This window comes from Leptodactylus fuscus, chromosome 3, assembly GCF_031893055.1.
Source record: "Leptodactylus fuscus isolate aLepFus1 chromosome 3, aLepFus1.hap2, whole genome shotgun sequence".
Taxonomy (NCBI): Eukaryota; Metazoa; Chordata; class Amphibia; order Anura; family Leptodactylidae; genus Leptodactylus; species Leptodactylus fuscus.
Window position 1 is genome coordinate 243288386 of NC_134267.1, and position 15285 is coordinate 243303670.

Genomic DNA, 15285 nt, shown 5'->3' on the forward strand with positions numbered 1-15285 from the left:
TTATGTTTATCCCGGGAGTACAATATAATAACAACAATTAATTATTAGAAAAGACAATAAATTGTTTTTCTTTGTCACATTAGATTACTGGAGATCGGGGGATGGTCCTGGGATTTATTCTGATGTCAGATTTGGGGTCAGGAAGGATTTATAGCCCTAATTGTCTCTCCATACACAGGAATACTCACTGGTGAAGAAGACATCGGGGGACTGTGTGGCCCCCAACAGCCGGGGCCCCATCACAGAGCCTGGAGGAGGAGGGAGCAGGAGCCGGGGCCCCATCACAGAGCCAGGAGGAGGAGGGAGCAGGAGCCGGGACACACAGAGCCAGGAGGAGGAGGGAGCAGGAGCCGGGGCCCCATCACAGAGCCAGGAGGAGGAGGGAGCAGGAGCCGGGGCCCCATCACAGAGCCAGGAGGAGGAGGGAGCAGGAGCCGGGGCCCTATCATAGATCCTCCCCTTCTCTCCCTGATCCATGAGCAGAAGATTCTAGAACTCACCAACAAGATGCTGGAGCTGCTGACTGGAGAGGTGACACTGCTGGGAATGCTGGGAAATTCTCCAGTAACAGCACTGGAGGGGGAGGGGTGATGACTGTATCATTGTGTTGTCAGGTTCCTATAAGGTGTCAGGATGTCGCTGTCTATTTCTCCATGGAGGAGTGGGAGTATTTAGAAGGAGACGAGGATCGGTACAAGGAGGTGATGATGGAGGACCCCCGGCCCCCCCGGACATCACATGGTAAGAGGAGATATATATATATTATATACAGACCCCCGGCCCCCCCGGACATCACATGGTAAGAGGAGATATATATATATTATATACAGACCCCCGGCCCCCCCCGGACATCACATGGTAAGAGGAGATATATATATTATATACAGACCCCCGGCCCCCCAGGACATCACATGGTAAGAGGAGATATATATATTATATACAGACCCCCGGCCCCCCCGGACATCACATGGTAAGAGGAGATATATATATTATATACAGACCCCCGGCCCCCCCCGGACATCACATGGTAAGAGGAGATATATATATTATATACAGACCCCCGGCCCCCCAGGACATCACATGGTAAGAGGAGATATATATATATTATATACAGACCCCCGGCCCCCCCGGACATCACATGGTAAGAGGAGATATATATATTATATACAGACCCCCGGCCCCCCCGGACATCACATGGTAAGAGGAGATATATATATTATATACAGACCCCGGCCCCCCCCGGACATCACATGGTAAGAGGAGATATATATATTATATTCAGACCCCCGGCCCCCCCGCACATCACATGGTAAGAGGAGATATATATATTATATACAGACCCCCGGCCCCCCCAGACATCACATGGTAAGAGGAGATATATATATTATATACAGACCCCCGGCCCCCCCAGACATCACATGGTAAGAGGAGATATATATATTATATACAGACCCCCGGCCCCCCCCGGACATCACATGGTAAGAGGAGACATATATATTATATACAGACCCCCGGCCCCCCCCCGGACATCACATGGTAAGAGGAGATATATATATTATATACAGACCCCGGCCCCCCCCGGACATCACATGGTAAGAGGAGACATATATATTATATACAGACCCCCGGCCCCCCCGGACATCACATGGTAAGAGGAGATATATATATTATATACAGACCCCCGGCCCCCCCAGACATCACATGGTAAGAGGAGATATATATATTATATACAGACCCCCGGCCCCCCCAGACATCACATGGTAAGAGGAGATATATATATTATATACAGACCCCCGGCCCCCCCCGGACATCACATGGTAAGAGGAGACATATATATTATATACAGACCCCCGGCCCCCCCGGACATCACATGGTAAGAGGAGATATATATTATATACAGACCCCCGGCCCCCCCCCGGACATCACATGGTAAGAGGAGATATATATATTATATACAGACCCCGGCCCCCCCCGGACATCACATGGTAAGAGGAGACATATATATTATATACAGACCCCCGGCCCCCCCGGACATCACATGGTAAGAGGAGATATATATATTATATACAGACCCCTGGCCCCCCCGGACATTACATGGTAAGAGGAGATATATATATTATATACAGACCCCCGGCCCCCCCGGACATCACATGGTAAGAGGAGATATATATATTATATACAGACCCCCGGCCCCCCCGGACATCACATGGTAAGAGGAGATATATATATTATATACAGACCCCCGGCCCCCCCGGACATCACATGGTATGGAGAGACTATATATCTCTTATATATAAAAATGAGTTTCTATCTGTCTGTTCTTTATGCGTGACCAAATGACTGGACTGATCTTCACCAAATTTGGCACACAGATACATCAGGTGTCCAGGAAGGTTTTAGAGCCTCAGCTGTCTCAGACAGACCTTTCCTGCTCCTGCACAACATTCCCAACACAATGACTTCCATTAGCCAAAATAAACTTGCAAGTCTTTCACTCCTATTCCATCTGCCATACACACGGTCACTCCACATGCACACAGCTTTACTCCTGGTGTATCCAACACTGATATCCAACCATCAGAGGATTAGATACACAGCTCAGCACACAGTTTCCACATCAGAGCTTTACTCCAGGTTTCCATAGCAATCCAGCCATTTTTCTGAACTGCTATAGGTCAGCTTTAAAGGGGCAGGGCGCTGTAGATGACACGGCTACAAAAGTTCATATTCACACAGCTTTACTCCAGGTATCTATAACAACCGATCGCAGGTTTTTCACTGATATCCAAACTGAGATCCACATAATCACATGACGCTTATGGACATACACACAAACCACATACACAATACACCAGTGCAAAACTGGACAATCCTTATGGAGCCACAACATAAACATAACATGTAATATACCCGATATATTTCCTCCAGAATCAGTCTCTGTCCTGGTGAATGTTCCTCAGTGTGATGTGATAATTTGTAGAATTAATTATACAAAGGAGAAGGTTATCACTGGAACAATCTTCACTCCTGGTGACCTGTCTAGGCCGTTCTATTTAACATGTGTTTGCCCAAACGTAACATCTGCCCAAAACACAGCGAGATCAGAACAAGCTCAACGGCAAATGTCACAATCCAAAAAGTGCAAAAATCTACAACAATCCACATTAATAAGCACAAAAACTGGTGATTCACAATCTTACCTGCGGTTTTCTAATAGCACATGGCCAGAATGGGTTAAAGTGACCTCTTATGTCCCGCACAGGAGGGGGTTCGTATCTCTTATGGTCACATCATTGTGTGTTTGTGTCTCCACAGATGGATCCAGTAGGAGAAATCCCCCCGAGAGATGTCCCCTGAGTCCTCTGTATTCCCAGGACTGCCCGGAGGAGAATGTCCTAGACAGTCAGCAGGTAGGGGGCGCTAAAGTCTCACTAATATCTGACTGTAAAGAGATTAATCAAAGTTCAATTTACATTTTTTTTTCCTCTTCCCTATTTAGAATGAAGATCTGATGGATATTAATATTCGCATTATAGATGATTCAGAGGAGGAGACGGACTCATGGGCTGATCAGCAGTGTAAGGAGGGGAGAGTTTTTTGGCTGTGCTGAAGGTCACCTTGATACTACTACTCCCATCATCACATATCGATCTATTCCATTACTATTTTTCCTACAGATGGGCTCATTGACAGAAAACCACCAGAGAGATGTCCCCTGAGTCCTCTGTATTCCCAGGGCTGCCCGGAGGAGAATGTCCCAGACAGTCAGCAGGTAGATGGCGCTGCTGAGTCCTGGGGTACATCTATATAGGGGGTGGAGCTCGCCGCTCCTGTACTCATACATGTACCAGACAGTCAGCAGGTAGATGGCGCTGCTGAGTCCTGGGGTACATCTATATAGGGGGTGGAGCTCGCCGCTCCTGCACTCATACATGTACCAGACAGTCAGCAGGTAGGGGGCGCTGCTGAGTCCTGGGGTACATCTATATAGGGGGTGGAGCTCACCGCTCCTGTACTCATACATGTACCAGACAGTCAGCAGGTAGGGGGCGCTGCTGAGTCCTGGGGTACATCTATATAGGGGGTGGAGCTCACCGCTCCTCAGATATTTTGCTGCTTTCTTCTGTTGATCTGTTAGATTTCCTTCCTGTATTTCTGATGTATTGGACTGAATTGTGACCTCTGACAAATCAGGGAGAAGATGTGACTGATATTAAAGCGGAGGCTGAAGAAGAGAGGATGAGGAGCCATCACCTGTGTAAGAGGGAAGTGGAGGAGGAGATTCCAGGAGGTGTTACCACAGGTATGGCGATAGTTCAGATTCTCGTTTCTTCCTTGCTCTGATCATAGAGGTGGAGGAGATAGAGAGGACTCTGCAGCTTATGAATGACTGCACAGTTCTCTCTCTCTCTGTGATTGGGCAAAGCAATAAATCTTTCTGTGCTCTGCCTTATCATTAAGGGAGGAATTCTAAGTTATAAGGTTATCTTATTGTACACAGTCACAGAAGCCGCCATGATGGGGTTTCCTCCTGGCCCGACACTCCTGTGATCTTCTAGGACTTGGGAGTTGCAGGGTCCTAGAGGACTTGTGTTTGATCTGCAGTGTATACTAGGAGGCTACATTTCTCTTGTAACTGGAGCTAATGTATCAGAATCTTTAGAACTGTATATACAGGTATATATAGTAATGAAAAAAAACTTGAACAAGTTACAGCCTTCAATCTCCTACATACCAAAAAAACCCTAAAAAATTATCTGCCATGAAGTGGTTAAATAGTCAGTATAAAAGATACAAACAACTGTAAGAAGCTTTATAATACTCTTATCACAGAACAATGGCTCCTCCTACCTGCTAAACTGATTTTAACTGTGAAATTTTTCCTGAATCCGTCTTGCGAACTGTACTCATAGATTTGTCATAGATTTACATAGGAGTCTATGAAGGGGGAGGGGTATAGTGAGAGTCTGCTGCAGCTAGTAGTAAGTTTTGTGTCTCACCCTAAGTGTTTGTCATGTCCTGTATGATCCTGCTGATGCAGTTTACATAGCAGAATCTCCTCTACTTACTGTGTGCAGTGTATGGGAGCCATCATAGTAGTCAGTCTCCACCCTCCAGCTCGGGGAGAACTGCTACAAAATGCAGAGCATGAGTCCTATAATGTCATCCCTCACATTGGATAATGGGTGTTTGTGCTCACTGAGCCGTATGACGGCTTCATTTTTGCAGGACAGGTTGTGCTTTGCAATGGCGCCATTTAATATTCCATACGATGTTCTTAGAGGCGGAAATTTTTTTTAGAATGAGGTGGAATTGGAGAAAAACTATGGAGATTGGTCCTTCTACGATTCAGTTGGGGAACAGTGGGCGCCCCCTCCTTCTATCTATATGTTATAGTTAGTAATTGTTCCATCACATGTAAATGGTATAGAGCTGTATCATGTGATCAGCACCGTCCTATCAGATTGAGGCATTGTTTCCTTCTGTGTACCCATAGCTATGTACGTTGTTGTCACATCGACACTCCTGAGGCTTGCCTTTGCCTTCGATTTTCTTGTTTGACTCCCCGCTTTCCAAACCCCATAAATTTTAGATGTTTCTGTTCACAGGGCCATATGAGGTCTTAGTGTTTGCAGGACAAATTCTACTTCATTATGGTTACACTTAATATTCTGTAAGATAAAAAATAAATAAATCCGAATGGAGTGTAATTGGCGAAAAACTGCATTTGCACAACTCCCATTTTTCTCTCCACGCTCTGACGCCGCTCCCTCTATAGATAAGATTGTCTTCCTCGTTTGTCCCTTGGATAGTTGAGAGAACTCTCTGTGGATATTCACCCGATGCCGCCTGTGAGGTTCTGCAGATATGAAGTTTTTACTGGTAGAATTTGTTGCGCTGTCAAAACTGTCCCCTTATAGTCTGAGACCCTCTTCAATTCTTAAGTAGCCTTCAGGGATTGAAGAAAAATTCAGACCAGGAAGTGAGATAACGAACAGACTTGTAGCACCTGTGACTAGGGTTGAGCGATCGGGATCGGAAAAGATTGGATTCCGATCCCGATCTTTTTTGGCGGGATCGAGGTCTCACGTTAGTTCCCACAATATTCCCAATCATTGTGGGAAAAGCAAATAATGTTGTTAGCTTTTTCCCACAATGATTGGCCAGTAGCCAAGCATTGTGGGAACAAACGTGAGACCTCTATCCCGCCAAAAAAAGATCGGGTTCGGAATCCAATCTTTTCCGATCCCGATCGCTCAACCCTACCTGTGACGTCTGCTAAACGACCTCCCATCAATCCATTTATTGTATAGTAACAGACCTTACAATTTGATACTAGGTGATCCCTCCTTGTCTCTATATCTCTTGCATGCACCCGAGCAGCAGCATGGAGGACATTGTACAACAATACTGAGCAGTGTAGTTGTGAATCCAGCATAGGATGGAGGTAGTCGGCCACTAGAACCATCTACAGTTTCTCTGTGTCTCTGCAGATACCCTCTACTGTCCTTATCTCTTATCTTTTTGGAATGTTTGTTCACTGGGGCCCAAAATTGATCACTAATAGTTTACCGTATATACTCGAGTATAAGCCGACCCGAGTATAAGCCGACCCCCCTAATTTTACCACAAAAAACTGGGAAAACTTATTGACTCGAGTATAAGCCGAGGGAAGCTTTTTCAGCCCAAAAACTGGGCTGAAAAATTCGGCTTATACTCAAGTATATACGGTAATTTGTATTAATCTGATAAATTGGCACTGATGGGTTTTGCGTGTTGGCAAAGGACAGACTAGGTTGTGCAGTGTATGTAATCGAAGCTGTCACTGAGGGTAGAGCAGAATCTTGGCTCCTATAAAGTCACGAAACTGCATCAAAGAACTGTATGTGTGTTTCCAGAATGCTATAAAGTTCTCAAATTTGGGGATTGAAAAAAAAAAAAAAATCACAAAATCCATTTTTAATCTTAACAGAAAATACCAGTGAGAACTCTGAGGAAAACTTCTTGTTATTTATAAAAACGGAAGATGAAGATGTCATGGAGCGCTCCTCAGAAGAAAACCTCATTACCCCTAATGTAGATCCATCTTATAACCCCCCTAATCATGAGGAATTTTTTGACCAATCACAGATTGTGACTACAAGTACCAGCCAGACATGGGGGAAAAGGTATCAGTGTGGTGAATGTGGAAAAGAGTTTACACGCAGGTCAAATCTTTATGCGCACAGAAGAATTCACACAGGAGAGAAGCCATATTCATGTGAAGAATGTGGAAAATTTTATATTACAAAAGACAGCCTTAGGCATCATCAAAGAATTCACACAAGAGAGAAGCTAAATTCATGTTCAAAATGTGGGAAATATTTTAAAGATATGGAAACTTTGGTTGAGCACGAGAGAAGTCACACAAAAGAGAAGCCTTATTCATGTTCAGAATGTGAGAAATGGTTTTCTACGAAAGACAACCTCAAGCATCACCAGAGAACTCACACAGGAGAGAAGCCGTATCCATGTTTACAATGTGGGAAACAATTTACACAAAGCTCACATCTTTATACACACAGAAGAATTCACACGGGAGAGAAACCATATTCATGTCCAGAATGTGGGAAATGTTTTACACAGAAGTCACATCTAGATCAACATAAGAGAATTCACACAGGAGAGAAGCCATATTCATGTTCAGAATGTAAGAAATGTTTTACAGAAAAATCTAAACTTGTTAAACATGAGAGAACCCACACAGGAGAGAAGCCGTATTCATGCTTGGTGTGTGGGAAATGTTTTGCTGATCATTCAGTTCTTGTTAAACATTGGAGAATTCACATAGGAGAGAAGCCATATTCATGTCCAGAAAAGTCACAAAAAAGTCATATTTTTAACTTTATCAAATAATTTCCATAGAACAAACTATTCATATCTGGAGACTGTGATATTCTAATTAATTCATAGACATTAAGCATCCAATAAGAGAGTTAATTTTCGAGCTTCAGAGGGGAATCTCGTCTGTACATCAGCTGGATTTCCTGGCCCAAACCAAGTCAAAAGACTCTTGCCTCATAGTAATCTATGATTTGAGACCCTGCCTATCCATAGCTATACTGTCCCATATTGTATATAGTATATACAGTAGAGCTGCACAGAGGCAGGGGTGCCCAGCATCATAGATTACTACGAACTAGGTTCGGACTGGTAAATTTGGCCGATATAGAAACCAGAACTTCTGGTCCGGATTGCAACGTGTTTGAGCCAAATCCAAAAATTCTGTTCCCTGAGGTCTTTGTGAGTGGGATCCATGGAGGAAACGTCTTGTGGATGTAACAAAGAGAAGATCCAAAACCATGAATTGTCCCCATGCCCCTCGCTTCTTCTTACTGGATTCATACATTCCCCCACACGGCAGGAGAATCCAGAGTGACCGTGATAAGGGAGGACGTTGCGTGTACACGGTATATTCTATATCCTATGTGGACCTGTCAATATCTGATCTTCAGTCTCACTATAGAAGGATAAAGGGGATGGACTGGGGGAAAATAAAAGCAATTCCCAATTATCTATTGAGAAAAATCAGATATTTATTGTCTTTTTACGTCATGAATACCTGAGACTGCCCCTTATGTACCGAACACACCCCAAGCAAACCTTATTGTAGCGTCAGTTCTTGCAGGCGGGTTCTTCTCTCCCTCGGTGCCTATTATATAAGTAGATTTTTTTACTTTGTAATCTGTGACATTTGCAAAATGTTCAGTTTCAGCAGTTTGCTGATGTGTGTGGAGGCCGTGAGGAGAATCAGCCCCTCCTATCTGCATTCACTGTATGAAGAGACCAGATCCCTCCCCCCTTCAACTCGCTATGAAGATGTCTTTCCTATCTAATGTATCGATGGATAGAACTTCACTAGCAACAGGGAGTGAACTGCAAATTAGCTGGAAAGTGAATGACATTTTTGTCCAGAATCACACGCTTCATGAAGTGAGACTAAGTTGCCTAAAAATTAGTGACCATATAAAAAAAAATGTACACAAACATATTATTTGTACCCATGTGTGTATAAGGCTACACTATCCAAAAATATATTATTTATCCCAGGTGGTGAACGCAGTAACAAAATATACTGCAGGGTACAGATTAATATGTTTTGGTCACCTGACTTCCCCAAAAATAGTGATGAAAAGTGATCAAAAAGTTACAGTTAGATAGTAGATGAGGTTGGATAAAGACATCAGTCCAAGTCCAACCTATAACCCTACAATCCTTACAGTGTTGATCCAGGGGAAGGCAAAAAACCCCATGAGGCTCCTGCCAATTGCCCCATTTCAGGGGAAGAAATTCCTTCCCGACTCCAAATCTGGCAGTCAGTATAAAAACCCTGGATCAATGTGTCCTTAAAATCTAGAGTCCATAACCTGTTATTTTTTTCTCTTCAAGAAAGACATCCAGGCCCTCTTTAATGAATCTGCCATCACCACCACCACCTCCATCACCACCACCACCATCAGAGACCTCCAGGGCCTCGCTGTTCTTACTGTAAAGAATCCCCTTCTATGTTTCTGGTGAAACTTTCTCTCCTCCAGACGTAGAGGACGTCCCCTTGCCACCGGTCTAGGTGTAGAGGACGTCCCCTTGTCACTGTCCCCGGTCTAGGTGTAGAGGACGTCCCCTTGTCACTGTCACAAGTCTAGGAGTAGAGGACGTCCCCTTGTCACTGTCACTGGTCTAGGTGTAGAGGACGTCCTCTTGTCACTGTCACCAGTCTAGGTGTAGAGAACGTCTCCTTGTCACTGTCACTGGTCTAGGTGTAGAGGACGTCCTCTTGTCACTGTCACCAGTCTAGATGTAGAGGACGTCTCCTTGTCACTGTCACTGGTCTAGGTGTAGAGGACGTCTCCTTGTCACTGTCCCTGGTCTAGGTGTAGAGGACGTCCTCTTGTCACTGTCACCAGTCTAGGTGTAGAGGACGTCTCCTTGTCACTGTCACTGGTCTAGGTGTAGAGGACGTCCCCTTGTCACTGTCACTGGTCTAGGTGTAGTGGACGTCCCCTTGTCACTGTTCCCGGTCTAGGTGTAGAGGACGTCCCCTTGTCACTGTCACTGGTCTAGGTGTAGAGGACGTCACCTTGTCACTGTCCCCGGTCTAGGTGTAGAGGACGTCACTGTCCCCGGTCTAGGTGTAGAGGACGTCCCCTTGTCACTATCCCCGGTCTAGGTGTGGAGGACGTCTCCTTGTCACTGTCCCTGGTCTAGGTGTAGAGGACGTCCCCTTGTCACTGTCACAGGTCTAGGTGTAGAGGACGTCCCCTTGTCACTGTCACCGGTCTAGGTGTAGAGGACGTCCCCTTGTCACTGTCACCGGTCTAGGTGTAGAGGACGTCCCCTTGTCACTGTCACAGGTCTAGGTGTAGAGGACGTCCCCTTGTCACTGGTCTAGGTGTAGAGGACGTCCCCTTGTCACTGTCACTGGTCTAGGTGTAGAGGATGTCCCCTTGTCACTAGTTTAGGTGTAGAGGACGTCCCCTTGTCACTGTCCCCGGTCTAGGTGTAGAGGACGTCCCCTTGTCACTGTCACAGGTCTAGGTGTAGTGGACGTCCCCTTGTCACTGTTCCCGGTCTAGGTGTAGAGGACGTCCCCTTGTCACTGTCACCGGTCTAGGTGTAGAGGATGTCCCCTTGTCACTGTCCCTGGTCTAGGTGTAGTGGACGTCCCCTTGTCACTGTTCCCAGTCTAGGTGTAGAGGACGTCCCCTTGTCACTGTCACCGGTCTAGGTGTGGAGGACGTCTCCTTGTCACTGTCCCTGGTCTAGGTGTAGAGGACGTCCCCTTGTCACTGTCACAGGTCTAGGTGTAGAGGACGTCCCCTTGTCACTGTCACCGGTCTAGGTGTAGAGGACGTCCCCTTGTCACTGTCACCGGTCTAGGTGTAGAGGACGTCCCCTTGTCACTGTCACAGGTCTAGGTGTAGAGGACGTCCCCTTGTCACTGGTCTAGGTGTAGAGGACGTCCCCTTGTCACTGTCACTGGTCTAGGTGTAGAGGATGTCCCCTTGTCACTGGTTTAGGTGTAGAGGACGTCCCCTTGTCACTGTCCCCGGTCTAGGTGTAGAGGACGTCCCCTTGTCACTGTCACAGGTCTAGGTGTAGTGGACGTCCCCTTGTCACTGTTCCCGGTCTAGGTGTAGAGGACGTCCCCTTGTCACTGTCACCGGTCTAGGTGTAGAGGATGTCCCCTTGTCACTGTCCCTGGTCTAGGTGTAGAGGACGTCCCCTTGTCACTGTCACAGGTCTAGGTGTAGTGGACGTCCCCTTGTCACTGTTCCCGGTCTAGGTGTAGAGGACGTCCCCTTGTCACTGTCACCGGTCTAGGTGTAGAGGACGTCCCCTTGTCACTGTCACCAGTCTAGGTGTAGAGGACGTCCCCTTGTCACTGGTCTAGGTGTAGAGGACGTCCCCTTGTCACTGTCACTGGTCTAGGTGTAGAGGATGTCCCCTTGTCACTGGTTTAGGTGTAGAGGACGTCCCCATGTCACTGGTCTAGGTGTAGAGGACATCCCCTTGTCACTGTCACTGGTCTAGGTGTAGAGGACATCCCCTTGTCACTGTCACTGGTCTAGGTGTAGAGGACGTCCCCTTGTCACTGTCCCCGGTCTAGGTGTAGAGGACGTCCCCTTGTCACTGTCACTGGTCTAGGTGTAGAGGACGTCCCCTTGTCACTGTCACAGGTCTAGGTGTAGAGGACGTCCCCTTGTCACTGGTCTAGGTGTAGAGGACGTCCCCTTGTCACTGTCACTGGTCTAGGTGTAGAGGATGTCCCCTTGTCACTGGTTTAGGTGTAGAGGACGTCCCCTTGTCACTGTCACTGGTCTAGGTGTAGAGGACATCCCCTTGTCACTGTCACTGGTCTAGGTGTAGAGGACGTCCCCTTGTCACTGTCACTGGTCTAGGTGTAGAGGATGTCCCCTTGTCACTGGTTTAGGTGTAGAGGACGTCCCCTTGTCACTGTCCCCGGTCTAGGTGTAGAGGACGTCCCCTTGTCACTGTCACTGGTCTAGGTGTAGAGGATGTCCTCTTGTCACTGTCACCGGTCTAGGTGTAGAGGACGTCCCCTTGTCACTGTCACCAGTCTAGGTGTAGAGGACGTCCCCTTGTCACTGGTCTAGGTGTAGAGGACGTCCCCTTGTCACTGTCACTGGTCTAGGTGTAGAGGATGTCCCCTTGTCACTGGTTTAGGTGTAGAGGACGTCCCCATGTCACTGGTCTAGGTGTAGAGGACATCCCCTTGTCACTGTCACTGGTCTAGGTGTAGAGGACATCCCCTTGTCACTGTCACTGGTCTAGGTGTAGAGGACGTCCCCTTGTCACTGTCCCCGGTCTAGGTGTAGAGGACGTCCCCTTGTCACTGTCACTGGTCTAGGTGTAGAGGACGTCCCCTTGTCACTGTCACAGGTCTAGGTGTAGAGGACGTCCCCTTGTCACTGGTCTAGGTGTAGAGGACGTCCCCTTGTCACTGTCACTGGTCTAGGTGTAGAGGATGTCCCCTTGTCACTGGTTTAGGTGTAGAGGACGTCCCCTTGTCACTGTCACTGGTCTAGGTGTAGAGGACATCCCCTTGTCACTGTCACTGGTCTAGGTGTAGAGGACGTCCCCTTGTCACTGTCACTGGTCTAGGTGTAGAGGATGTCCCCTTGTCACTGGTTTAGGTGTAGAGGACGTCCCCTTGTCACTGTCCCCGGTCTAGGTGTAGAGGACGTCCCCTTGTCACTGTCACTGGTCTAGGTGTAGAGGATGTCCTCTTGTCACTGGTTTAGGTGTAGAGGACGTCCCCTTGTCACTGTCACTGGTCTAGGTGTAGAGGACGTCCCCTTGTCACTGTCCCCGGTCTAGGTGTAGAGGACGTCCCCTTGTCACTGTCCCCGGTCTAGGTGTAGAGGACGTCCGCTTGTCACTGTCACTGGTCTAGGTGTAGAGGACGTCCTCTTGTCACTGGTCTAGGTGTAGAGGATGTCCCCTTGTCACTGTCACTGGTCTAGGTGTAGAGGACGTCCTCTTGTCACTGTGACTGGTCTAGGAGTAAAAATATCCTTAGAAAGTTCCTTGTATTGTCCCTTCATGTATTTGTACGTTGTTATTAGATCTCCACGTAGACGTCTTTTCTCTAATCTGAATAACCCCCAGTTTGTTAACCTCTCGTTGTCCTCCAGTCCTCACATTCCCCTGATCATTTTGGTTGCCCGTCTTTGCACTTTTTCAAGCTCACTTATGTCTTTCTTGTATATCGGGGCCCAAAATTGCGCACAATATTCTAAGTGTGGCCGTACCAGTGATTTGTATAGAGGTAGAACTATGTCCTTGTCATGAGAATCTAGAGCTCTTTTGATGCATCCCATAATTTTATTTGCCTTGGCAGCAGCTGCCTGACACTGGTCACTAAAGGTAAGCTTACTGTCCCCCAAAATCCCTAAGTCTTTTTCATTGGCAGTCTTACCCAGAAATTTACTATTAAGTCCATAGTCAGACATTATATTACGCCGACCAAAGTGCATTACCTTACATTTGTCAGCATTAAACTTCATTTACCAAGTCTCTTACTGAGGGCGCCAATACTTCTGTCCGCACCAGGTTTGGAGTTTTGTGTAAAATGATCAATGATGTGACTTTTTTTTCATTCTCTTTTGTGTTTTTTTCATTGCAAACAAAATAAATGAAGATATTACCAAAGAGTTTGTTCTTGTAATCATTATCTGGGGGACAGCGAGGATTATCTGACAGAGCTGCAGGGGGGACAATACTTTTGGCCAACACTGTATATCTGTTACCCTCTCCCCCAGTCCCTAGTTTAAACACTCCTCCAACCATCTAGCCATCTTCTCCCCCAGCACAGCCGCCCCCTCCCCATTGAGATGCGGCCCATCCCTAGCATAGAACCTGTAGCCCACAGCAAGTTAGTGCCAATAAAATCTATAATTTGATCTGTCGCACAGCTCCATCTATAGAGCAGTGAAAAATAAAAAGTTATGACGATGAGTTAACCTGGATAGATACTCAGGACTGAATTTTTGTGGTGGGTCAGGCAGGCCCCAGGTACGTCCCGGCTAATATCATAACTTATAAACCAGAAGTTATACAGGGGCGTTGTGTGAATACTCCACCATGAGTAGGGGTTGGTCTTGGTTTCCTTCAGATTCCTCAAACTTTCAATTGCCCCCCAAAATTTTAGACGCTTCCATCAATCTGGAGGAGATACAAATGGTAATAGAGACAATGATGGGGAGACAATCACCAGGGTTAGATAGTTTTTCTGCTATAAATTTCTAGATGTCGTCCTCTCGGGTACTGAATCAGGTCTAGGTGGAAAGGTCTCTAATTCCATCAATCATTTGTGTGTCACGGCGTTGGCCGAAGTCATCAGTGATCTGGTAAATCCGGATCAGATCAGGTTTATCAGTGCGAGGTCCGCAATACAAAATCTATGCAGGCTTCTCGTAATATTCGGCCAGTCTATGGTGGTTCTTAGAATCTGATAGCACATGAAGGTTCATCCAGATCACTAGTGTGCAGCTATACAAGAGCCGAGATAGAAATCTGAAATACATTTTTTTAGTTTCTTATGACACAAGTGCAATTGTACCCTAGTGCCTAATGTGGATAAATGATCGGCGGCCTAACCGGAGAAGACTTTAACCCAAACCATATCACTAAGGAGATGAAAAGCCCACCACACTAAAGAAGTAATGTAGCATAAAACCATAGGCGGTATAAACCAAAACCCTCCCCCCAACCCCTGAGAAAATGAAACGGTGAACTACATATACATGTCTCCAGATACAAGGAACTCATGGCTGGGGATCTGACAAGTCCAGACCTTCCTCCATTCATGGTCACCAACCAAGACAAGAGGCTATCACCTGTAAGACAGTTCCAGAAAATCTTTACAATTCTGCAAAAAGTTGTCTAATTTACTAAATTTCTACAAATTTAAGGAAGGTCATGTCCATGTAGATTCTCTTTAAAGTGTTTATTAAAGGGATTCTACCATTAAAGCAACTTTTTTTCTAATTACCACATCGGAATAGCCTTAAGAAAGGCTATTCGTCTCCTACCTTTAGATGTGGTCTCCGTCGCGCCGTTCCTTAGAAATACTGGTACTTACCGGTATTCTAATGAGGTCTCGGCAGCAATGAGGGCATCATTCTTCTTCATCTGCCTCCTCCCGTTGTCTGTTGTCTTCTTTCTTCGTCATGTCTGACGCCTGCGCAGTCGGCTCTGACAGTGAGACCCTGTTAGAGCCGA

At 46.4% G+C, this 15285-nt stretch overlaps 1 protein-coding gene across 1 annotated transcript in view; it reads left to right on the forward strand.

Annotated features, from left to right (window-relative positions):
- The first annotated feature begins 416 nt into the window (after nt 1-416).
- The window catches only part of LOC142198685 (uncharacterized), a 104157-nt gene continuing 89288 nt past the window's right edge, over nt 417-15285 (forward strand). The window contains exons 1-6 of the mRNA XM_075269713.1: nt 417-531; nt 615-741; nt 3316-3410; nt 3500-3578; nt 3678-3772; nt 4195-4303. Of these exons, the coding sequence (XP_075125814.1) occupies nt 508-531; nt 615-741; nt 3316-3410; nt 3500-3578; nt 3678-3772; nt 4195-4303 (529 nt within the window). The 5' untranslated portion in view covers nt 417-507. The remainder of the gene's footprint in view (nt 532-614; nt 742-3315; nt 3411-3499; nt 3579-3677; nt 3773-4194; nt 4304-15285) is intronic.